The 27362-nt window shown below is 41.6% G+C and overlaps 1 protein-coding gene and 1 long non-coding RNA gene across 2 annotated transcripts in view; one reads left to right on the top strand and one right to left on the bottom strand.

Moving 5' to 3' along the window:
- Positions 1-8206: 8206 nt before the first annotated feature.
- On the bottom strand, positions 8207-21812 carry LOC120977994. Its single transcript, XR_005774026.1, has 3 exons — positions 21802-21812; positions 10623-10628; positions 8207-8339 (listed from the first exon to the last, which is right to left on the bottom strand). It is a non-coding gene; the product is annotated as an uncharacterized LOC120977994 (long non-coding RNA).
- LOC120977993 (vascular endothelial growth factor receptor kdr-like) overlaps positions 8337-27362 on the top strand; it is a 207603-nt gene continuing 188577 nt past the window's right edge. Inside the window, exon 1 of the mRNA XM_040406207.1 lies at positions 8337-8507. Within this exon, the coding sequence (XP_040262141.1) occupies positions 8420-8507 (88 nt within the window). The 5' untranslated portion in view covers positions 8337-8419. The remainder of the gene's footprint in view (positions 8508-27362) is intronic.

Raw genomic sequence — 27362 nt, 5'->3', positions numbered from 1 at the left:
AACTTGACCAGCTAAAACAGTACTGATTTGGAGGAATATAAATGTCAGGTCTATTTTTTAGGCGCTGGGTGACAGGCTCAACTTGCCCCTGATGTAGTATATGGCCAAAAAATAACCACACTGTTGATGGTTAAATGCACTTGGGTGACACAGGCTCAGCCTGCACCTGATGTAGTATATGGCCAAAAAATAACCACACTGTTGATGGTTAAATGCACTTGGGTGACACAGGCTCAGCCTGCAGCTGATGTAGGATATAGCAAAAAATAACCACACTATTGATGGTTAAATGCACTTGGTGGTAGCTTGTGCTGGCGCACCACAAGCCACAAAATGGCCGCCGATCACCCCAGAAAAAAGTGATATAAAAACGCTCTGGGCAGCCTAAAAAAAGTGAGCAATTCAATATTAGCACTTTAATGATCCACAGCTGGAGATCGATCACTGAATTAAGTCTTTTGGAGGAGTTAATCTGCCTAATCTCGCCCTAACGTCGCAGCAGCAACCTCTCCCTATGCTTGAATCAGCAGAGTGACGTGCAGCGCTACGTGACCCAAGCTTATATAGAGGCTGGGTCACATGCTGCACTGGCCAATCACAGACATGCCAATAGTAGGCAAGGCTGTGATGGCCTCTTCGGGCAAGTAGTATGACGCTTGTTGATTGGCTGCCTTGCAGCTTTTCAAAAAGCGCCAAGAAAGCGCCGAACACCGAACCCGGACTTTTACGAAAATGTTTGGGTCCGTGTCACGGACACCCCAAAATTCGGTACGAACCCGAACTATACAGTTCGGGTTCGCTCATCCCTAATCATAACAACTCTAATCCACAATATCAAGCCAGCCCTACCTTCAGCATGCTGCCTGGTTTTTCAGCACTACTAAACATATAGGAGAATACAGCACTACGTACCTATTACATTCAGTGACGTCTTCTCTGAAGTAAATATTCTCTTTCCTCATCATCTATATTTATCCCAGGACTCCATAATGACTTCTTTAGACACATTTCATTTATGAAAATTTGCCAACATCTTAGGTTCCTCACTTTTGCATCATCTTCCAACTTCCCCCCTCACTATAATATCCACAGCAATATTAATGCCCCTATAGTACACCAGTATTAATAAGCACCAGTATTAATAAGGCTTCCAGCAATAACGATGTCCCCCTATAGGGCTCCAAGTAAATAGTGATCCCTACGGTAATAGTGGTCCAGATGGTAATAGTGCAGGCTGCTTCCTGTGTCAACATGTGGCTTCTCCGCATGCTCATAACCTTTGGGAGGAGAGGAGGACATGGTGGACACTGTATATATATCTAAAACGCTTCATTCTCCTTTGGAGGTGTGATGCAACCTCCCATACATAGATGTGTGCAGTTTACAATTTGCAGAATTGAAAAAAATACCACTGCGAGGGGAACCTCTGCAAGTGCACTGTGTACCCTGTGGTTAAAGTGATCCTGGAATCGATCCTACAAGATATGCAATACAATTATTTAGGTATGTCTGGCAGTGATAAGCTTAACTGCTTCACAGTCCTAGATGTGCCTGTATATCTAAGGTGCATGAAGGGTGTATGGAGAGGGCTTACAAGCTGAACCAACACCATACACATCTGTGGCACTGTAATACAGTTGACAATCGGCCACAATGTCCAGGATCGAAGATAACTCTGATCCCAGTCATTTAATCATTCAGATGCCAAGGTTGATAGTGGTTGTAGAGGAGACTCGTGGTGAATAAGGGGCTCTGATTGGTTACTACAGCAGCCTGGGGGCTTGTGAAGGTCCCCAGGCCTGTGATCTGTGATAGCAAACTGCCTGTTAAGCCCTGCCAGATGGCGGATTCTGAATTGTACTGACTACATTATGTAAATACAATTTAGTATACATGCTGTCGGGCAGGAACATACAGCATTATAAATCATTACAATGCTGTTTTGTTTTTCCTCATTTCTACTTTGATACACTGAGATGGATGCTCATGAGTCATACTACTGCTACCAGCTAATGTTAGAAGCTGTGACAGTTACAGGGAGAGAGCTGCAGCAGAATAGATAGGCCATTCCCCGCCCCCCTGAAGAAAGGAAATGCCCCCTCTGCTGGCAGCCCAAAGAAAATCTAGGAGAGCGAAGAATGGGGTGTACAGAATTGGCTGTAGCTATTTTAAAAAGAGAGTGTTATGTACTATATGATGTCTGATGTGTTTTACACACAAAGCATCTCAACCTTTTTGAAGAAGCTTGAAAGAACACGTCCATCATTTTTAATCACAACCTATATGATTTTTTTAAATATAAAAAATAGATTGGTGGATATAATTTTAAAACATTTTTAACTCCGTGTATTCTACTTCTACTAAGATGTTCAAATGAGTTAAAGGTTATCCCATGACTAATGTAAAAAATGAAGATCATATAGTACAGGAAAATCTCTTTCTAACAAAGCTAGAACCAGCCCTGTACCTCACATGGATCCAGAGATCTCCCCATTTATTGCTCTGCTAGATTTATATCAAGCTGACAGCTCAAGGGGAGTGTCCTTTCTGCTGCAGCTAAGGGGGCGTGTCCATGCTCTCCCTATCACAGTTCAGGAAGCAGCTGAAGGATAAAACTGAGCATGTGCGACATTCTTAGTGAGTAGGTCAAAGAAATAAGAAAAAAGCAAACAGCAGGTGGCGCTATACAAATAAAATTTATTTAATAACTCAGTGGCTATGTTAAATTTCTAGTTACATGCAATTACAAAAGAACTCAGATGCAGGTGCTGGTTTACATAGTCATAGCCCTCAAATATTTTTTGGCATTCATATGGTCTCATTGGAAATCTTTGTTTTATTCTTTACTCAGATAAATTAGAAAAATTGTTTATTGCAACTTTTAATGAATGCATATATAAAACTATGATGATAGTAAACAATTACATTTTCCTTTTGATCAAATAGGTCAGCTGCAATGATAACAGGAACGGAGTGGGTGGGACAGACTGGCCATAGACCTTACCAGAAAGATTCCTGGTGGCCCGATGCCCAGGAGGGTTGATTGGCCCCTTCTTATTGCCATCAGACAGGTATAGTGGCCTCAGGTTTCCGTCCTAAATACTACTGAATCCAACTGACTTCAGTCAGTTGCACAGCAATGGAATCATTGTGAATTCCTGTGCTGAGATACAGTTACCACCAGGACACTGGCATCTCAGGTCTCAGGGGGGAAGAGGCCTGTGGCCTGCATAGTAGAAGGCGGCATGCAGCAGAACTCAGGTAAGTATTAGGAGCATGCTATATGGGGCATTACTAAGCGTGCTTACCTAGAGCACCATAGAGGGCATTTTTAACACTGGGGCACTATAGAGGCATTACTGGGGTGCATTAGTGGTGCATTATTATTATAGATGCATTAGTATTACTTGGGGCACACTATGGATCATTATTATAGCTGGGCTTACTATAAGGGGTCCTACTGGGGGCACTATGGGCATATCATTATTGCTGAGACAGTATAGGGAGTAGGGTTGTAGCGGGTATAGAATTATCGATACCCAAACAATACTTTTGTACTGGTAGCGATTAGATACCGGGATTTGACATTTGCCAATACTAGGCTGCTCTACTGTGCAGCCTAGTATCAGAGAACATGGTGCACGCTACTTCTCATGAGAAGAGAGAGGGGCAGAGGAGGGGAGGGGCTGTGGCCACTGTGCCACCAATGTAGATAAGTAACTCATTAATACAAATGCAGGAGGCAGGTGCCGGCGCTGCGATCCGCAGCAGTTAACCCCTCAGGTGCCGCACTTATATCTTTACATTTTCTACCTCCTGTGGAAAGCTATTGATACAGGAGGAGGAGTTATCAGTGATTGATAGAATTGTGTGTATAAGTGTGCATACAGAGGTAGCTGTCAGTCACTGATAACCCCTCCTCCCTGCACCGATAGCTCTTCACAGGAAGTGGGGAAAAAAATATAAAAGTATAAAATTACAGGTTTTACTAAATCTTTTCCCACAAAACGATATATCAATCTGCTTAGCTCCTCCTGTTCTGTAGCATGGAGCTTTCAGATTGTGTTTTGTGGTGACAGGTCCTCTTTAAATCAATCACGCTGTTTACAACATAACTGGGTGCATCAAAAAGATTTTATTGATGCTTTCAAAAGACTTTCTAGCAAACATATTGAAGACAGAAAAAAATTAACCGCACCTCGTCTATCCATATCTTCTCCACCTGGTCCGCAAGAAATAAGGCCTACTTTGGCATGGCACAGATGTCTTTGGTTCCTCAATTTTTCACATTCCTAAACTCCCTGAAAACTGTTTGCTTTGAAGATAATAATGCCACACACTTTACCCACTTAACATTATAGTGCTTTTGATTATTATTATAGTGCCACACACTTGAATATAATAGTACCACACACTGTGCCATACATTTTGCTTCTGAAAAATAACAGTGCCACCGGTTTTCTAAGAAAATAACTAGAAGGCCTACATTCCCACAAAAAGGTAAGTTAATCTGAAACGTAACTTTTATTGTGTCCTTATAAAACCTTAATTCATAAAAAGGATTATGGTCATACCATGTTCTTGCGATACTAATAAACATAGCTGCATTCACTACCTTGTGAGTAATCACACAACCAGTGCTCAGAGGTAGAATATTGGAGCAGTCTTAACACCTCAGTAGATATCAGCGGTATATGAGAGTCCAATCATGGACAAGAGAATATGAGAGTTAGGGCTGCAACGAGTACTCGATTAAATCGAGTAATTCGACACAAAAGAATCCTCAATGCAAATTTCCGTTTCAAGATTCGTTTGTGTCACTTGACCACGGTGTGGGAGTGAAGCGCTCCGTGGTCTCCCGCTGGCCCACAATGCGCTCAGAATACTCACCTTTCCAGCAGGGGGCCTCCGGATACTCCGCAGGACATCCATGGTCCTGCGCTGCACTGACCTCCTGACATACGCATGCCATGACCTGATGCGCTGTGTGATGTCAGGCCCAGAGCAGCGCGCAACGATGGAGTGTCGGCAGCGCCCCTGCTGGAAATGTAAGTTGGTGACACCAGGTGGGTTGGGGCGCGACTAAGGCCGGGCGCCCGGAGTTCACAGCGTCATAGCAACCAATGACGCTGTGCACTCCAGGTGTCAGAAGGCGTTCAGGCTGGGCTTTCGTGGACCGTGCGTCTGTGGTTTAACTGAAGTGTGGCCTGGCCTTAGGGGAGGAATGGCACAAGGGGAGCAGAAATGATGGCACAAGGGGGGAGAGATGATGGCACAAGGGGGAGTGGAGCTGATGGCACTGGGTAGGGAGAGCTGAAGCCCTATATCCAGCCCTCACCCAGGTGGTACCAGTCCTGCTGTTCCAAGACTGTCAGGTTCCTAGATGATAAATAAAATTATGTTCCAACATGTTTCCAAAGGGCTGTATCGCCCAATTTCATCAGGCAACTTTAAACAAGGTGAGGTTGTTGGAACGTGCATAGGACCCGCAGAAGTAGCATATGGAGGACCCACTTTACTACCTCTGAAAATAAGAGCCCCACACAATGCTCTCTGAAAGATAAGTGGCCTACATAGTGCCCCCATGAAAGATAAGTGCTCTACATAGTACACCTGAAAGGTCAGCTCCCCACATAGCACCCCCTGAAAGATAACTGCTACACACATTATACTTCAGAAAGATAAGTGCCCTACAAAAGGTTCATAATTGGTAACTCTGCATAGTACCCCAGGTCACAGACAAGCAGAGAATATCAAGAAAGAGAAGCTGGGCTACCCTACTCTGCACCCACCAGCAGTTGCATCTGCAGCGACCTACGGAGGGGGAGGGGACTGAGAATGGGAGTAATCATAGTGGATATGCTGGTGGTAGTAGTACTCACAGTTCAAAGTGGCAATCTCCACTTGGGGCACACCCTGATATCGGGGCTCCTGTCTGGTAGTAGTTGGGGTGTTCTTGATGAAGTAGGTTTGGATGGGTGCAGGCAGGAGTGCAGATGCAGAGGGCCAGCTGATGTATGGTGAAGTCAATAACCAGACCACAGGTTATAATAAATAAAGTTTTTCTTTACTGTAGTGAAGATGTGGGTAGTAGTAGTACAAACAGCAGCAAAACTGCACAGTTCCAATGTATGTCACAATACAACGCTCTCCCAATAGCAGCGTATGGACAACAAAAATGATGATAGTTATATTACTTTCTCTCTCTCTCAAGGCACTTTTCAGTCTCTCTACATAACCAAACATGCAATGAGTTTCCTTTTCAACTCTTTCTGCAGTTCCCAGGCTGAAGGGTGCAGAACTAAGATACTGGTGGACAATCTGTAGTGTGGTAGGGTGATTTTATAATATTCCCTTCCACAGCAGCAAAGTCTTTCTGCCTTAGACATGCACAATACCATTCAATCCAATGCACAGCCTGGATAAGGTTCTGGACCTCCTTATCTCCTTCTCTCTGGGGTATTTTGGTAATAAAGTTGCTTCTTTGGCACCTGAAGTATCAGAGATGGTGACTCTATGAACCTAGGTCTAGATAGCAGGAGCTTTCACCCACACACGTCTTCTCTCTTGTTGTGCCCAGACTAGACTCACTAACTAACCAAGGTGCAGACCCAGTCCATCTCCTGGCAACCTAAACAGCCTGCCAATTTGTTAACCATTAGGTCATCCATTCAGTGCTATTACGTGCATATACATAACACAACATATTCACAACATAAACTCAATAACACAGCATTAACTATTAGGGTCCATTCACACGTCCGTATGTGTTTTGCGGATCCACAAATTGCGGATCTGCAAAACACGGACACCGGCAATGTGCGTTCCGCCTTTTGCAGTCCGCACATCGCCGGCTCTCTCATAGAAAATGCCTTTTCTTGTCCGCGATTGCGGACAAGAATAGGACATGTTAGATTTTTTTGGGGGAACAGAATTGCAGATCCGGAAGTACGGATCCGCAAATGCGGATGCGGACAGCACATTCCGGCCCCATTGAAAATGAATGGGTCCGCACCCGTTCTGCAAGACTGCGAAATGGATGCGGACCCATTTTGCGGACGTGTGAATGGACCCTAACAGTAGCCCTTCTGGGGTACTGCATATCCATGTCCTATGGTCCTACAATTAAGATCACTGGAATTGGGCAGGCATTCTGCAGCCCCCAGTTCTAAGGACAATCAATTTTAAAGTCCTTTATAACCCCTAGTATTGTATTGTATATTATGCTATTACCACACACATACCCTATAAAGATTTATAGGTTAGTTGTCACTTACCCCAAAAATATGATAAACTCTCCACTGTTGGCAGAACAAATAAGGGTTTTCTGCTACGGATTAACCTCTGAGGATTGTGCTGCAAGTCTTTTGCAGAATTTGCAGCAGATTTGACTCTCTGCATCGCAAAAGATGAAAATCGCAGCGAAAATCCACTAAAATAGCTGTCCTGCTCAACAAGTCAGTTATTGCTGCAGATTTTTTGACAGCACCTGGATGAGATTTGTTGCTACTGTAAAATACTGCAGATTTGTTGCATGGAAATCCTCTGCAACAAATCGGCCACATATCCTTTCGGCGTGAACGTACCCTTATAATCTCAGAGCCTGGGCCGTCCAGAGGATCCCTAGTCGGGTCAGCCCCACCTTACCTAATTTTATAACCTTCTTCTTAATCTGCACCTGATATCAGTTTGAAGCAAATGTTTTATTGTGTTAACAGATGGTTATTTTACAGTAGGATTCTCATAAGGTCCAGGTCAATTCAGCAGTGCAAGAGTTAACTCCCTGAGGTCATCTGCACTGAATACCTGTAATCTACCTGTCAATGATCCATCTATGAAAGGGCAGGAAGGGTCACAGGATTTTTTTTTACAGAGAGATCCTTTAAGTCTGCAGTATTCAGAACAATCTGTGCAATCTTTGGCTTCAGTTGAGCCAGGAAAAGCTGCCTTGAAGGCATTGGTGACAGGAGAGGTTCCTTGGCTGCTTCTGACGTATCTCCTTCCTCTTGTATTCTGTATAAAGAATCTCAGCTTCTAGCAAACATCCCAGCACCAGACAGCAGAGGACAAGCAGGATCTCCTCCTCACTGACCATGTTCTGCTTCTCTATCACTGCCTGCATATAGTGTGAGCAGTCAACCTCAATCCCAGGGGGGTGGCAGCTGGAATGAGAAAACTTTGTCCAGAGCTAGAGGGGAAAAGTTATTGAAGCTGCAGCCTGTGTGATCTTCTATTGTACTCAACCCCATACAGCACCTGCAGGCAGAAGCACACGCAAGTCTGGATCATGAGCTCTGTGAACAGCTCCAGAGCTTAGGACCTGCTACTGGAAGTGACCACTGTGTAGGACTGCTCACCAGGGATTATTGCATGCTGCATTGCTGACACATTTTATGGACCTTTTCATTGTTGACTTTGTATGATCAATTCATCACTTGTGAACATGCTTATCAAGCACTTTGTGGCTCTGGCTGTTATCTTGCTCCAAGGATTTCAGTGCAACTCAGGTAAGAAGAGGCAGTGATGATCAGCTCCAGTGCATGGGGCTCTGTAATGTGTGGATTGGCTATGGACGCTTTACTGCAAGTGTCAGGTGTGTGATTGGCTGCACTCTCTGGAAATGGATCAAGGGTTCCCCAGTACCAGCAGCAGGGATTACATAGCATGATGGTTGTGGAATTATGGGTTTCAGTATTCTTGGTAATCTCTGGTTTGTTTATTTTTACTGTATGGTATTTAGTTTATATTTCCCAAATATTGACAGATTCTGCTCAAAATATTTATGTTTTGCCCAATGAACAATGTATCAAGCTCTTTATCAGAAGACCATTTATAGAGGAGGTATTTCTCAGATAAATGACCGACCTGAGAATTAAGATGAAAATTACAGTAGTAATCACTGGAGTCTATAGAAGGCTACTAGTGCTGCAAAAACTGCTGTAGACATTGGTTGTGAATTTCCCATTGACACCAAGTGACTTTGAATCCAGTGTAACAACCAATAATGTACAATCTTAATGATAATGAGAAAAGGGCCATCTCCCATGATGTCATGGGCTGACACTAATGATTAAATGATGGAGTCTTTCAGATAGTTATGATAACAATTCTATAGTTGCAGCTAGGCTTTGAGTCACCTAGGGTAAGGATTCAGCATTGCTGCCTTATCTGGTATCCACAGTATTCTGGCCAAGACAGAGTGCCGGTTGACCCTTCCACCACACTGACTGTAACCCTCCAGATCACTTATGGAAGGAATAGATATATATTGTGGATTGTAAGTTGAAGAGAAAAATGTTTTGGGTTATATCATGAGATCTATTGTAATAATAAGGCCAAATGATGAATGATAGGTCACCTTATAAAAATGAAATGCCATCAATAGGCAGCTGGGTATGACCAGGCCAGATTTCACCTGACTGCAGTCTTTTAGTAAAATGACACGCTATTGTACTACAAGCATGGCTAAACTTAGTACAACTGCTGCTACAGCTGGGATACTATGCTTCTCTCATAACACAAGCGCTGTCTGGACACTTTCCCATTTGCAATAGCCAAAAAGCTGTCTAGTGTTACGTCATTCTATGTGTTTTCTTTATGAAGAACGCTATTTCAGATACGTAGTAATATAATTGCTTGGCTGGGCTATAGCATTTTTTCCCTCACTTTCAGGTATGTTTTCAATTAGGTCTACACTGTCTCACACAACACACTGCAATTTGTAAAATCTACCAGCAGATGGCGCTTCCCTCCCCACTATTTTTCAAGTTTTTAAGTGGAGTGTTAAGTTTAATGTTATCTTTTGGAAGTACAAGTGAAATAGTTGAAAATGTCAACGTTTTTATCGTAGGACCATAATCAATTTTACGTTTCACAAGTATATATGGAATTACTCTATTGTACGTTTCTTAACATGTGTCCCAATAATCTGCCATCTTATGAGCATAATATTTTTAAGGTGTTTTTTTTTGTTATCCTAACTAATCTCAATGTGGGCAAAAAATAGCCAAAAGTTTCAAACAATTTGTTAGAGGGTCTACAGTGCTCCCTGGTGAATAATATTCTTCATTGCTTGTTAAACTGGGGCTCATATATATAGGCAGTGCAGATAAGAGGAGTGTTGTGTCAGGTGCAATGAAGAGGTGGCGGTGCTCCACAGACTGTTGTGACTCTTATTTCTGATTGTCAGGATCTTGGAGGTTCATGAGTACAAGGCCAGGTTGACATCACTGTTTCATTTCTGTTCTGATCAGCAAAAGAACAGAAAAGCGAACAAACAAACTAAATGAATCCTTTACTTTGAGCAGCCGTTATGCTCCTTTCGCATCCATTTTTGTCAGTTCCATGTGACAGCCATTATTTTAGATGGGAGAAAAAATTATTTGAGGAGGAGTCACAAATAACACCTCTCTGATGGACCTGACAAAAACAGATGAGCATAATGGATGCTCAAAATAAGGGATCCTTTTCCCCCCTTGTATTCTACTGAAGAATGGAATACTAAATGGTGATGTGAAAGCGGCCTAAACTAGCAATGTAAAACCCTTGTAATTTATATTATTTGAACATAGTTCAACTAGGTCCATTAGAGATACATATAGTCAATGCCAGTTTACAACTACCTGTCTCTATCCCATTAATGGCATTTTAATTGCTCAAAAAATCCTTAATGACACCATCCCCAACTGACTTTAGTGACTCCCCGTGTATATCGCCCTCTTACTTCTTATTAAATGGTACAACAACCACATATCATCATTTTTATCTTTACAGGTCTGAACTCCTGGAAACATTGTGGTTTTCCTCCTATGTTTATCTTTTTATATATATATATATATATACACAGTGTAGTATATAATATACTATATCATTTTAATACTTGTGTTGGGTCCAGCAGAGTAAATGGTTCTTTATAGAACAAGTACTTGTCCACTTCATCTTCAGCTGGTCTAGTAGGTTATTTATGAACCAACCCTTAGAAATAGGCAAGTGATTGGCTCCAAAGCCAGCTTCTAAATGGGGTTGCCTTCTTCTGGATGTTTGGAGCCTTGTTGTATTTGGGGCATATATTGTATCAGAGCCTGGGCCCACTGGAGGATCTTCTTTCACTCTGATAGGCCAGTCCACAGAAGAGATCTGATGAAATTATAACAGAGCAAATATGTCATAAAATGAGATTTTACTTCAAAACTGTAGCGCTCCTCAGGTGGTATAAGGGTGGATTGTTGGCAGTATGCAGAGAGAGGCTTATGACAAATGTGTAATCTACATTTACTATCAGAATTTCCTATTTTATAACCATGACAAAGCAACACTAGGGATACCCAGGACTTTACTGCAGCTTGTCAGACACCAGACCTTTTATGACAAAGAATTTAAAGCGGAAAAGCTGGGAATGTTTTCTAGCAGCATGCATATGCTTTCATTATATTAATTCTATACACGAGGGATAGTAAATAGTAAATGTAATGTACACACATATCCCATGATGATAAACTTGAAAATAAACCTTTTTATAATGCAGAAGTCTCTATAGATATCCATCTTAAATTGCTCCCTATATTGCTTATGTAAGACTAAACACTTCTCAGCCCTCAGATTTCCTGCAGGATTTCACCACCCCGGTAGTCATATCAGAAGAGTGTGAAAAACACTTGTCTGAAGTAATATGAAGACTCGATGACATTCATTCTCATTAAGGTGAATGTTAGGAGAGCAGCCCACAGAAGACAGGGAGAATTGCTAATGTCTAGAGTTGTGGTATTGAAAGGTTTGATCTATCACCTTGAATTTCCATGTAGAGGTACAAGAATGAAGGCGTAAGGTCAAGCCTGAGAGTATGCACTTATAAATCAATTTGGAATAGACCAGACCATAGTCACTAGGTGGGCTACACTCCTATCTTCTGTCAAGTCTTATTTGCTTATTTATTGGCCAAAGACATAAGTGGGTAATGTGTTAAAGAGCCCGGATAGCATGTAAACCCTCCAAAGAGCAGGTCAAGTGCGCTTTATGGCTGCTGTCTGGAAATAGCAGATTATTTCTCTCTGGTTAACAGTTCAATGGGTAGAAGAGACAACAGAAGTAAATTCCCATTATATGTTTTGTTTGATTGCAGATGTAGCAGGGTTGAATTTGTTATTTAGGTCTTTAGGACTTCATTGCTATGTAAATACAGCACTTTGTAAAACCACAGACAACAAGTTGTGACACAATGAGATATGCAATATAACAAACTTTATATATATATATATATATATATATAAAAAATAATAAATAATAAATAACAAAAAGGGCAGCAATCCAGGAAGTAAAAAATGAAAAAATACTTTATTTACCCATATGGGACAAGCGACGTTTCGGCTCAGTATACGAGCCTTTCTCAAGGCTCGTATACTGAGCCGAAACGTCGCTTGTCCCATATGGGTAAATAAAGTATTTTTTCATTTTTTACTTCCTGGAGTGCTGCCCTTTTTGTTATTTTTTATCTATCTGGATTGGCATATATCCGCATTGGGCCTGCTGCAATGCATTACATTGATGGTGCTGCCACTGAACTTTTTTGTCTTTCTATATATATATATATATATATATATATATATATACATATACACTTACCTAAAGAATTATTAGGAACACCTGTTCTATTTCTCATTAATGCAATTATCTAGTCAACCAATCACATGGCAGTTTCTTCAATGCATTTAGGGGTGTGGTCCTGGTCAAGACAATCTCCTGTACTCCAAACTGAATGTCAGAATGGGAAAGAAAGGTGATTTAAGCAATTTTGAGCGTGGCATGGTTGTTGGTGCCAGACGGGCCGGTCTGAGTATTTCACAATCTGCTCAGTTACTGGGATTTTCACGCACTACCATTTCTAGGGTTTACAAAGAATGGTGTGAAAGGGGAAAAACATCCAGTATGCGGCAGTCCTGTGGGCGAAAATGCCTAGTTTCAGGTGCTACACATCTCGTATCTTCACAGCATAGACAATTGCCTTCAGATGACCCCAAAGATAAAAGTCTAAGGGGGTCAGATTGGGAGACCTTGGGGGCCATTCAACTGGCCCACGACGACCAATCCACTTTCCAGGAAACTGTTCATCTAGCTGGTACGTTCCCTGAGTTTTTCCAGCAATATGGTGCACCACCACATTATGGGTGTCAGGTTCAAGCATTCCTAGATGAACATTTTCCTGGAAAGTGGATTGGTCATCGTGGGCCAGTTGAATGGCCCCCAAGGTCTCCCGATCTGACCCCCTTAGACTTTTATCTTTGGGGTCATCTGAAGGCAATTGTCTATGCTGTGAAGATACGAGATGTGTAGCACCTGAAACTACGGATACTGGAAGCCTGTGCTAGCATTTCTCCTGCGGTGTTGCTATCAGTGTGTGAAGAGTGGGAGAAGAGGGTTGCATTGACAATCCAACACAATGGGCAGCACATTGAACACATTTTATAAGTGGTCAGAAACTTGTAAAAAAACTCATGAAAGAATAAAGTTACGTTAAAACCAAGCACACCATTGTTTTTCTTGTGAAATTCCCAATAAGTTTGATGTGTCACATGACCCTCTTCCTATTGAAAAAACAAAAGTTGGATTCAAAATGTCCGACTTCAAAATGGCCACCATGGTCACCACCCATCTTGAAAAGTTCCCCCCCCTCACATATACTAATGTGCCACAAACAGGAAGTTAATATCACCAACCATTCCCATTTTATTAAGGTGTATCCATATAAATAGCCCACCCTGTATATTTACAGTGCTCTGTTGTGTGCTGTTACTAGTGATTTATCAAGAGTTTACGTCCTCCCTACTAACTCTATTTTTATCATTTCTCTTATGCTATGTCATGATTTACCAAGCAGTTCAGTCATCGGACAGATGCACTTACAACTAGGAAATCTGAGCTATGCACTTAAAGGACAACTCCATTGGTCAACAGAGATTCCCCTTTGTTATCGCTGAATCATTTTCAGCTGTATTTTAATTAATATGTTCAGTGAGTGAGTCAGGATCATGGGTACCCCAGTGGTGGGACCTCCAGCTAGCAGACATTTAAGACATATCTAGGCAATATACCATTACATTCCCTGGATATACATTCCCTGGCAATATACCATTACATTCCCTGGAGGAACCCCTTTATTGAGAAATGTATGTTTTCTGTAGTTTTCGCTCCTGGACAAACTGTGTTTTTCCATTTACAAACTTTAGTACTAATATATTATCACAAATGATGAAAATTTAGTTGACTATCTTTCGCAGAACTGCATTTTATTTCCCCGTAACAGAGGTGATCTCTGGAAAGCATTCAGAGAACAAAGTTGCTACACATCTGGAGTATAAAAAAATTAGAAATGCGAAGACTAATACCTTGACCAAGGAACATATTACATACAATCAATCATCTTATGTAATCATCTACATATGTGTTTTCAATCGATAAAAGAAAAAAGACAAAACACTTAAAGTGAATCTTCACCTTTTAACCAAAAGACATTCCCTAGTTTACTCCTATAACCCAATATTCTGCTCATTTCCCTGAAACTTCAGCCTCGTTATGATCTATCATATGACAACAATAGACATAAATATATATGTATATATATAGTACCCTAGACGGACATAAGTATTTGGACACTCCTCTTTTCATTGGATCCAGGTGTTTCATTTTGTCCAGTCCATGAAACGCATCCCGTGTGTTGGCCGCATCTCCCTGACTAACTGGGGCTCCCTTAGCAAGAACTGACTTCAACATTCAACTCCATAGTTGCCACCTGTCCCAATTTTCATGGGACAATTATTTATTTATTTTATGCACTTATATGGCGCTGACATATTTTGCATTGCTTTACAGACATTAGCATCCAACTGTCCCCAATAGGGCTCACAATCTAAGGTCCCTATCAGTATGTCTTTGGAGTGTGGGAGGAAACTGGAGTACCCAGTGGAAACCCACACAAACATGGGGAGAACATACAAACTCCATGCAGATGTTGTCCTTGGTCGGATTTGAACCTAGGACCCCAGCGCTGCAAGGCACCAGTGCTAACCACTGAGCTACCGTGCAATCCAATGAAGCCGCATAAAGAGGTAGACTAAATGCAAATATATTTGGGATTTTGGGCCTTTGATAAGGAAGGGATGAATTCTGTCAGAAGAGGATAAGGCTTACAGTGACCCACAAACCATCCACAGCTCTGGAGCCAGGGGGACAACTAACAAGAGATGTATCTCTCTACTGGAGTGCCTCTCAAAGTTAACTAGATTTATTTAGTGATCATATGAATTACAACTGGATATACTGTTTAAGCAGGTTGTCCCATCTAGAACATTGCTGGCATATTGCCAGGATATGCCATCAATGTAAGATAAGTGTGGGTCCCACTCTGCCACCCATTCTTACCTAAAAACGTGTCCCTCAAAATAAAGGAGAGCATACAGCACATGCACGGTGTGCTCTCCATTCATCGCTAGGGGAGTTCCAAATATAGCTAAACGCTGGCACAACTTTTTACAGCAGTACCATAGCCGTGAATAGAGAGTGCACTGTGTAAGCATGGCTGTTTCTACACTCACCGTTATACAACGGTGAGCGCTCACCCATGGCAATGAACAGAGGGTGGCCGTGCATGCACAGGTGCCCTCACTTCATTGTGACCCAGATGTGGCACCCACACCTATCTGACATTGATGGCAGATCCTAGAGATGGGAATGCCTCTTTAAAAGAACACTCAAGCAAAACTGAAGGACCATCAGCATTTCTTGGAGTCTTTCTTTGAGACGCATACAAGGAACTTTTGAATAGTAGAAACTAAATTTAACAGAAATGATATCACCTTATGACTCACTCACCTGCACAAAAGAGCGCTTTCTTATAAGCAAGACTACATTGGCAGCTTGGTTGATGATCAAAACATTGTTTTATTTGGCTTTGTAAATGTTTAACTGAAATATTATCGTCTTAGAGAGAGATGCTTGCGTTTACAGTGGCATCCTACATTTGCAACGCTGAAGTTTGTTATCAATAAAAATGTGATACGTAATTGGCCGGTTTGAGAAGTTTGGTTTTGCTATGTTTACACTGAGTTTATGGCCTACATTCAGAATATTCATTGGGCTCCTTTACCTGATGGATGCCAAAAGAGTGTCCATTTGGCATCCATCCAGTCGATAAATCTCGGTATGCTTTTTTTAACAGTATTGAAAAAGATAAGCAACTACATTTTCTAAGAATGGGCGTCCCAAATAAAAAAAAAAGTATACCATATAGTAGATATTTATTTTAGCATGGGCGCATATGGGAACCTATATAAGAGCTTACATTGGAGCCATGAAGGTATACATTAGGAGTAAGTGGGTAGGCGGACATTTTGGTGAGAAACTGAGAATATGAAACGCAAAGTGATAAATAAATGAAATTATTCATTTCTAATTACATATGCTTGGACACTACTTTTAATTATGTCGAACATCTTACAACAGTTTAAAGGGCGTCTGTCAGCAGGTTTGTACCTATGAAACTGGCTGACCTGTTGCATGTGCTCCTGGCATCTGGTCATCTGTGCCTGCATTGCTGCGAAAAATAATGTAATATATGCAAAAAAAAATATGTTTTAATAAATGGAAATGAGCCACTAGGAGCAATGGGGGCATTGCTGTTACACCTAGAAGCTCAGCTCTCTCTGCAACTGCCGCACCCTCTGCAACTTGCTGCTCTATTCTTGGCTGCTCTATTCTTTTCAAGGGGCTCCACTGGGCACAGGGCCCCCAGTTTAGTGATCAGTGGGGGTTCCAGCAATAGGAGCCCAACAATCTAATAGTTATCTCCTATCTTGTGGATAGGGGATAACTTTTACATAACAGGTGTCTTCTAATTATTATGTTATCTGCTCATACTGTTAAAGTTAGAATTTCAAAATTACATAATACTTGTTGTTTTCCATTGTTTACCTATTGCTTCCTATATACTTTAGTTTGGACCCTAAAATTTCCAAATCATTTTGCCAATCTGTCGCTGGATCCATGTTTGTTGCCAGATTAAAAGAAATTCTAAGCCACTACATGTCCACCTTCAGTTGTGCCAAAGCCAGTTGCATGATATGGTAGCAGCATTATAAAAAGAAGGGGTAGTTATAATTTCATTCAACAACATATATAGTTTCTTTAGGATCTGTAATAGTAAACGCTTAGTCTAGGTAGACCGTTGGACAACAAGTCCTTTATGGCATATTATTACAGCATTTGTAGCTCTAGCCCATGTTTTACCTTTAACTTACATGTTTATGAGTAATTTAGTTTTATGTGTGTAGGAGGTGAAAGTCATAAAATAAATCTTTCCAAGTATCTAATATAATAAAATCCCTGTGTGCGTGCGCTGTGTCCGTGTGTGTGGTGTCACCAGTTTTGCACTGGGCATGCTCAGCGGGGCGTCCAATCAGGACACAGTGCTCCACACACAGACAGCGTTCCATAACTGTTTTACCCCTTCCATACCGCGGTCCTTAGGGACTGCTGTCTGGAAGTGGCTAACCATCGGGCCACTGCTCTGCCCTGGCAGTGGCCTGATTCTTGAAGGGCTAAGCTCCCTCCCTCCCCACTGTGTGCGGCTGCCACTGGCCACCAATGAGAACAGAGAGGAGTAGAAGGGAGGGACTGTGGCCACTGTGCCACCAATGAATATAGTTAATGCTTGGATACAAATGTAGCCTGCGTGTGCCGGCTATATCCCATACACGGCCCCCGGCCTCTATGTCGGCCATATCACCCAGCCCTAAGTTCAATACACTGCAGTACACTATATAGTGTACTGCAGTGTATTGTAATCAATCAGACCCACTGGATCTTCAAGAAACAAGTGGGTCTGGGTCCAAAAAATGTAACTTAAATTTAAAATGGTAAAAAAAAATTAAAAAGCTTCCTATAATCATACACATAATTGGTTAAAAATGTAAAAATAAAAAACACTAAACATGTTTGGTATCACCACATCCATAAGGACCTGATCTATAAAAGGATCATGTTACTTTTACTGCATGGTGAACACCATAAAAAAAAAAAAAACTATGATGGAATTGCAATTTTGCCCACCACACTTCCCAAAAAATGGTATAAAAAGTGATCAAAAAAGTCATATGTATCCAAAACTAGCACCAATTAGACCGTGACCTCATCCCACAAAAAATGAGCCCCTACATAAGCCAATTGTCCAAAAAATAAATAATATATGGCTTTCAGAAAATGGAGAAACAAAAAAGATTTTTTTTCAAGCATGCTTTTATTGAATAAAATAAAGTAAAAAAAAATGCATATACTAGGTATCGTCATGTCCGTAACTACCTGCTCTATAAAAATATCATGTGATCCAACCCATCTGGTGAACACCATAAAAAAGATAAAATAAAAAATGTGCCAAAAATATAATTTTTTTATCACCTTACATCACAAAAAGTGTAATACCAAGCAATCAAAAAGTCATATGTTCCCCATAATGGTACCAATCAAACCGTCATCTCATCCCGCAAAAAATGAGATCCTACCTAAGACAATTGCCTGAAAAATAAAAAAAATATGGCTTTCAGAAAATGGAAACACAAAAACATGATATTAGGCATTGCTGTGTCCGTAACAACCTGCTCTATAAAAATAGTATGTGATCCAACCCGTCTGGCGAACGCCGTAAAAAAATAAAATAAAAAATGCGCCAAAAAAGCCATTTTGTATCACCTTACATCACAAAAGGTGTAATACCAAGCATTCAAGGCCAGCAGTCTCAGCCACCAGCTGCAGTCAGCAGTCTCAGCCACAGTCAGCGCTCAGTACCAGCAGTCTCAGTCACAAGCCACAGCCAGCAGTCTCAGCCACAGCCACCAGTCAGTGCCAGCAGTCTCAGCCACAGCCACCAGTCAGTGCCAGCAGTCTCAGCCACAGCCACCAGTCAGTGCCAGCAGTCTCAGCCACAGCCACCAGTGAGTGCCATCAGTCTCAGCCACAGCAGCCAGTCTCGGCCACCAGCCACAGCCACCAGTCTCAGCCACCAGCCAGTGTGGTCAAGTTCCCTTGCCATTTAATATAGACTATTCCTACTAATGTTTATGCACGGCTGTTATAGCGCCCGTTATTGTAACGGGCTTAATGTCTATTGTATAATAATTACTCACTAAAGCGCTTGTGCTACTAGGTTGCCTGTTACCGTACAGGAGAAATTCATTTTCTAATGTTGCGTTATTAACATGACCCTTTACAACGATGTAAGAAGTTACAATAGTATTGAGTGCCTGTTCCAGAAAATGAGGTTTAATGATCTATTCCCTTTGTGCGCTGTATTCATACTTCGCAATAAGCCAATTGGCAGCAGGATGGTAGTGGTATACCTAGCTAATGCCTGCTGAACCAGGGAGGAAGCACTGGGACTCCGGATCTGTGCTCAGATGACTTCTAACAGCCTTGCATTTCCACCTAGCTCCTCACAGCTTTTCCTGTGTTTCTGGTTAGTGTGGGAAAGATGTAGCAAAGGAAGTGCTCAGGGTGTTTGCACAAGCACACCAGAATTGTTCTCTGTTTCAGGGTCACAATAGTGGGACCTCGAAGATATTGTACAGAGCCAGGAGCAGGCATGGGATTTACGAGCACAAAGAAAACCATTTATCAAAGTCTCACAGCTGTAGCACATGGGCATCATACTACAAAACAACCTGGTTATGACAATAGTTTACACATTTTAGCGGGCCTAAATATTCCTAAATCCTAAACCTTCTTCTCAAACACAAAGGATTAGGCAGCATATGTGCCCAGGTTGCGGAAAAGCTTTTTTTGTGCCTAAGGCAGCGATTTTAGAATTCACTCCCTCCTTGGCTCCTGAAGATCAGCATGAAAATTATTGGCTGGGCAATTGCTGATTTAATTATCTCTTGATATATCTCTCCCAACCAATACCTAGCGTTCTCATTTACACAGAACCAGTGACTGAAAGAGAAGAATTTGTCCCCAATTTTTCAAAATATTCAGATTCTAACCAACCCGAACTTCTTAAAATTTGTTTTGGATGAGAGAGAAAGCAGATGTAGGATGTGCTAATTTACATATAGTTTTCACAGAAACACAGAGGAATATTACCTGGCCTACAATACTGCTCACACTTACTCTCCATAAAGAGAAATAGTACCCTCAGCCTTGGACCCCAACCAAGGCCTCTCGGGCAGCTAAGCTAATTCTCTATAGTCAGCTCTTGAAGAAGAAGAAAACAACTGGGGTTAAGTTATCTATTATTTATGCTCATATAACACTTAGACACAGCTGTCTCTATCAACATCCCTGTACACTTGCTGGATCAAAGGAACAGACATGATGGAATCCAAATTGCAGAATTAATTTTTCTCCAACCTTTGATGTCAGGGGATAGTTAGAAGGCCCCTATAAATATTAGGATGTTAACCAATATCACTGAAATACCTATTTCAGCCTTGCTTAATGTGAATTGCAACACACCAAAAATGCAACTTTTGTTTTTTCAATAGGAAGAGGGTCATGTGACATCAAACTTATTGGGAATTTCACAAGAAAAACAATGGTGTGTTTGGTTTTAACGTAACTTTATTCTTTCATGAGTTATTTACAAGTTTCTGACCATTATAAAATGTGTTCAATGTGCTGCCCATTGTGTTGGATTGTCAATGCAACCCTCTTCTCCCACTCTTCACACACTGATAGCAACACCGCAGGAGAAATGCTAGCACAGGCTTCCAGTATCCGTAGTTTCAGGTGCTGCACATCTCGTATCATCTGAAGGCAATTGTCTATGCTGTGAAGATACGAGATGTGCAGCACCTGAAACTACGGATACTGGAAGCCTGTGCTAGCATTTCTCCTGCAGTGTTGCTATCAGTGTGTGAAGAGTGGGAGAAGAGGGTTGCATTGACAATCCAACACAATGGGCAGCACATTGAACACATTTTATAATGGTCAGAAACTTGTAAATAACTCATGAAAGAATAAAGTTACGTTAAAACCAAACACACCATTGTTTTTCTTGTGAAATTCCCAATAAGTTTGATGTCACATGACCCTCTTCCTATTGAAAAAACAAAAGTTGGATTCAAAATGGCCAACTTCAAAATGGCCGCCATGGTCACCACCCATCTTGAAAAGTTTCCCCCCTCACATATACTAATGTGCCACAAACAGGAAGTTAATATCACCAACCATTCCCATTTTATTAAGGTGTATCCATATAAATGGCCCACCCTGTAGATCGATAAACATTACAAACCGGTGATTATGGGACTTGAGATAGTTTAGTGGGAACAGATGAATATTATATGGACCACATAACGGCCTAAAATCAATTATGATTACAGTATTCATCTTTTCTGGTGATGTATAGCAAGGCTGGCATTAGCATTACTTCCTTTCCCTGTCTCAACAAAAGAGATCAGCTCCATGAAGTAAAAAACTTGCCTAGGAGAATACAATTATTCACATATCATAGCATCAAGTGTACTTAAAGGGAACCTGTCACCAGTTTTATGGTGTCCTAACTAAGGGCAACATAAATAAGTGACTGATTCTCTTAGCAAAATGCTGGGTCACTTTCTTTAATTGACCAAGTCAATCTGCCAACATCTTGTATTGAAAAGCTCCAGCTGATAATGATGAGTCATGAATATTCATGAGCTCCTGACTCTCCCCGCCTACCTGCTGCTGATTGACAGTTATTTTCCATATGAACCAGCAGCAGGTGGGCAGGGCAGTGGCTACAGCTCTGAATTAAATATACGCTGGACTCAATGACATCACGCTGGACTCAAATCAGCTCATTAGCATGCGGCATCTTTGTGTGTATATTATGAGGTAACCATCTGTCACACCAGTAAGTGAATATATCTAAGGTACTTTTTAGTAGTTAATGATTGTATATAATTAGTTAGATTATAATCAAATATCTACATGACAGGTTCCCTTTAACTCCATGGTGGCTACACCATATTGTGGAGTCCAGTTTGATGACCACCAATAAAGGTCATTAGCCAGTTATCAAGTTGATGACTTATATAAAAATAAAAAAAGAATTCTTTATGACACTGACCTGTTTGTCTCACCCAAAAATAATGCATGTTTTTACCAATGGTATATTTTCAGTACCCCAGAATAGGATGATTGCAAATTGTTTCTTGTTGTATGATGTTCTGATGTGTTGTATAACCCAGTATAGCTCTATATGGATCAGTCAGAGTTAACAATCCTGCCCTAGTAGGAAGATAGGAGATGGTCTTAGGTGTGCCTCCAGTTCACTGTATTGCGTGTCATCTGAGGAAGTGAGAGGAGCTACATCTGCTCACTCATTGGAGCCTTGCACCAAGAAAGCCATCTGTTCTTTATAGTACCCCAGAAAGAGAGCAAACTAAAGAACTAAAAAGCCTAAAATCTACATGGCTGAGCATTGGAGTCAGTCCGTATTTATTCGCTGTTTTAGGCTGATAAAGACTTTACTGCAGTGAGAAGAACATTGTTAACACCCCCATCCACACTTTGACACGATCCTGGTGAGCCGTATCTTAATCCCGTACGCCCCAACTGGGAATTACAGACAAGTTTACAAGAACCTAATTGTCAGGTTTGGATTATGCAGAGAGAGAGACTTTGGAGAGATAGAGGAAAGGAGTACTACAACCCCCATCCTTGCTTATATCCATACATCGCTATCTGGGAAGCTTTGCACTATGAATTGTTTGGAAGGCCACAGCACCTACATCTCACCAAAGACACCCCAACTTACCATCAGGCTGGATCCCCAACTCAGGGTGTGTCTCTGGGAAGGGATGAATGGATGCTCTCTTCTGTCACTGCTCGACCCTGGGAAGCATCAGTGTGAGGATTGCTACTGTGAATAACTGTTGCAGCCAGAGCAACTACCACTCCCATCCTCGCTCCGCTCCCCAGGGCGCCGATAGAACGCAAGATGGCAGCAGTCATGTGACTTTTTCTTATGACCACTTCCTTGGGCTGTTCTTGGCTTCCTCCACCAGGACGCAAGTGCAAAACAGTAATTGGACATGTCCAGAGCATGTGTGGATACAGGGAATTCCACTGCTTGTGTCCTGGTGGAGGAAATCAAGTACTGCAAGTAAGTGGTCAAGTGAACAAGTCACGAGACTGCCACCATCTAACATCCTATGGACACTGAAGAATCTGAACTGCTGTATTGACATCGCTGATATCAGGGCAGCCAGGGGCTTTCAACTTCAGAGCTGGGGTACAGTACATGATTGCTTACAACTAAATTAAACACTACTGGTTAAAGGCATTTTACAATTTTTGGTAGAGATTGGACAACCCCTTTAAGGTCCATTAGTTTTAGCTAAGTTACTTCTTAGCAATGTATGGCATATTCACATGCATGCATAGGGTGAATTTAGAGGTGGATCTCTCCATTTACTTCGACTGATTTTGGCTGTTTCAGTCATTCCCATAGAAGTGAACATAGTGACCCATGTACATGTGCCTGGATGCGGCATCTAGTGGCGTCACTAGGTGGAATGGTAGACACTTGTACTGGAGATGAGTGTGGGTCCCAAAGATGTACAGTGCATCTATCAGACATATGTCTTTCCATAAATACATTCAACATAGGAATAAACATGCAGATATTTAACCCTGATTCACACATTTAAAAAATCTATAAAAAAAATAAAAAATTGGCATGAATTTGTGCATTTCTGTATATTTGTCTGTGGTGGAATAATATTCCTCAAACTACCATACTGTCTTATTAAATAAGATTATAAAGAAGAAGGATTTAATAAGATTATAAAGAAGACAGTACTGTGATCAGTAATTAGACCAGGGCTGGTACTTTACCCGTAATCTGTTCATTTATTTACGGGACTTCTGTAACTCTCTCATGACTGTCTTACTGGAGCATCTGTTATGTGAAATATGTAAAAATCCACATATTGCAGCAGGCTGTGCATATCTTAAAATATTTTTATTGGATTGTGGTCATTATTAATTTCCATGAAGTTTATTCTGAGGAAAAATTGCATTAAAATCCACTTTACAGTAAGTAATGGACTTGCAGATGGTCAATAAATGTGGCTTGAATCTGTCTCTCTTATTAAAAATATGTTTCTAGTACTTTAGATTTAATTTAAAGATAAGGAACTCATTTTGCTAAATTCAGTGTACATGGTAGCCATATGGCCATATTTACCATATTTTTCGTACTATAAGACACAGCACTGAACTCCTTTTTTTCCTGACATGACAACACTGCATTTTCATGCAGCTGGGGGAGTTCAATGCAAAGACATCATTTCATCTTCCATTCCAGTAAAATTTATGAATTCCTATGCCCTTAGCTCCCCCTAGTGCTGGCTGCAGGCAGTCAGCTTTGTAATAGAAGGGAATCAACTATATCTATGTATTTTTGCCAGATGTCTGGTGTAAATCCAATAGGAAATATGGCTCAGAATGAGCACCATATTGATAAAGCACCTATTCAACTTTTTCCGACATGGAAGTCGGATAAAGTGGGTGCGGTGGAGGACAAATTTTTTTTTTACTTTTTTTCTAATTAAAATTTCTTCCTCTAAATAAAAAAAGTGATTTGTGTTGCCTGGAAGTGATTGTTGCATGTATGCTAGGAAACTGGGTGGGGCAGGGAGGCCCAAACTAAAGCCTTATTCACACGTCAGTGTTTTGGTCAGTAATTTCCATCAGTGATTGTGAGCCAAAACCAGGATTGGAGGCTCCACAGACATGAAGTATAAGATCTGCACCTGTTCTTTGTTTATAGTCGCAACCAGTTTTGGCTCAAAATCACTGATAAAAATTACTGACTGAACACTGATTGTATGAATAAGGGCTCGTTCACACGAACGTGTGAAGCCCGTGCTGTGGACCGCAAATTGTGGTCCGCAATGCACAGACACCCTCCGTGGGGCAGCCACATGGGGATCCTTCCGTTCCGCAAAAAGATAGAGCATGTTCTATCTTTTTGCAGTGCGGAGGCATGGAATGGAACCCCAGGAAGCACTCCGTAGTTCTTCCGTAGTGTTCCATTCCATATCTCCGTATTTGGGGACCCATTGAAGTGAATGGGTCCGCATCCGTGATTCGGAATACACACGGAACGGTGCCCGTGTATTGCAGATCCGCCAATGCGGTCCACAATACGGCAACGGGCAGCACACATTCGTGTGAACGAGCCCTAAGGCATAAGTGTTGCTATGGGGCCCATGAGATCTGTGTATGCGCCTGCTGTAAGCCCCACCACTCTGACCTCCACTGATCAGTAGAATGGAGATCCAAGTCTCCCCTTCCTCTTCACTACATGATCTTAGTGAGAATCAATAAACTGGTATTTGATGTCCTCCAGAAATCCTACATTTATCATTCATAGTAGAGAAAACCGGTTACTGTCCAATTATTTTCATTATCTTCTTTGTAAGAAACAAATAGTAAAATGCATGTTATCCACTTGTTACCCAAGAGTATGCCATACCTAACTGCGCCTTCTTTGCCCCCAGTTTAGTATCAATTCAGTTTTGAATTGAAGACCCAGCCATTCTGATGCATACTGGTTATTAGAGATGTTCTTCCAGACGCATACACATGAATCCAGTTGTTTTCCTAGCAACCAGTCTGTCTTAATTGACCGCTGCGGAGCTCAAAACTGGAAAGGCATTGTGCTTACTCCAAAAATGGTGAAGCCATTCAATTCCCTGTCTCATTCTGTGCATTTAATTGGATTTACTAGGACTTGAAGTTTGATGACCTAGTCTTAGGATAGGTCATTAATATGAGATCATTGGGGATCTGACTCCCAACACCCTCACAATCAGCTGGAAGAAGTAGCCGCCGTGCTCCAGACCTAGCACAGTAGGATGAAGAGGCCAGGAGAAATGTGATACAGAACTTTCTCTTGTCAACTGATTACCGTTTATCTACCTTTCTTCGTCTAACCAAAGGTGACCCCATGTTAATTTACGATATAACCAAACCCCACATCCTGCAACTTCTAGACAGCTGTACAGAACTGATGGACAGCGGTGGCTTTGTGTTAGGGATTCTCTGCAGATAATGAAAAAGACACATTTATCACAGAACCATTTATCTCCTTTACATCTGTTTGATGACAGCTTTCTCAAATAATCAGGTAAAGGTTAGTGTCAGTATGAAGGAATGCCTTGACACCAAATAGATTAATGTGGGGCATGAGGGCAAATCCACATAGGATAGTGGTTATGAAGCACGTTTCATGTTAAGAAGGAGCATGTGTGATAAGGTCAAGCCTAGGTGGCCCCTTGGAGAATGTAGACCTCTGATGCTTTAGATGGGGGCTGACAGACTTAGTGAAATCTTGGTGCTCTCAGCAGCCTTCCCAGACAGGGATATGACTGACGGGGACACACAGCTACCTCAAACTGTGACCAGACCTTAAGGGGTGCATGATACAGTGGTACACAGGCTCCAGGTTCATCTACTGTAATACAATCCCATGTCCTTAAGTAGCTTTTGATTGACCGCAGTGTTCCTGTAGGCTTCTCACAGTCAGTATCTGCCTGTTTTGGGGTTGGCAGTAGCTCCTTTCAATCAGTGGTTATGTAGTGTTTTTTCCATCACAAGTCCAGAAGCATACTGGTAAAATTCTGGCTACTGAGGGTTAGCGATCTAGCATGTGTTAATGCAAAGATTTGCATAATATAAAATTGCACAATTCCATGGAATGAGAAGGAGGATGAAGAAATATTCCCCGATCAATGCTGAGTCATGACTAAGTAAATGAACCAATTAAGCCCATTTACTGTAAGTATGTAAATGACTGCACGCTGTAGACACATGGAGCTGGACTGATACAGGATGAGAATGTTCCTTCCAGCGTCCAGCTGATTGTGAGCAAAGGCTGTGGAATTCAGGGAATGCTTCAGTCCCTGGTGTCGTTAGGCACTGGCTGGGAGTTTACAAGGACTGAACAAGCTCGTGTCTTCTTTACTTTCAGTCTATATTAGGAGTCGGATCCTTTTTACATCAAAAAATGATGCTGACAGGCTGGAGGTACTCGGAATGAATAGTGTTATCTGCCAATTAAAGGCTGACGCCTTTCAATACCGTGAACACTTAGCATAGGGGCATCTGTCAGCAGATCTGTACCTATGACACTGGCTGACCTGTTACATGTGCGCTTGGCAGCTGAAGGCGTCTGTGTTGGTCCCATGTTAATATGTGCCCACATTACTGAGAAAAATGATGTTTTAATGTATGCAAATGAGCCTCTAGGAGCAATGGGGATGTTGCTGTTCACCTAGAGGCTCTGCTCTCTGTGCAACTGCCGTGCCTTCTGCACTTTGATTGGGAGG

This window comes from Bufo bufo, chromosome 8 (genome assembly GCF_905171765.1).
Source record: "Bufo bufo chromosome 8, aBufBuf1.1, whole genome shotgun sequence".
Classification (NCBI taxonomy): domain Eukaryota; kingdom Metazoa; phylum Chordata; class Amphibia; order Anura; family Bufonidae; genus Bufo; species Bufo bufo.
The sequence above is the reverse complement of the archived record's forward strand: the minus strand, read 5'-3'. Positions and strand labels throughout refer to the sequence as shown.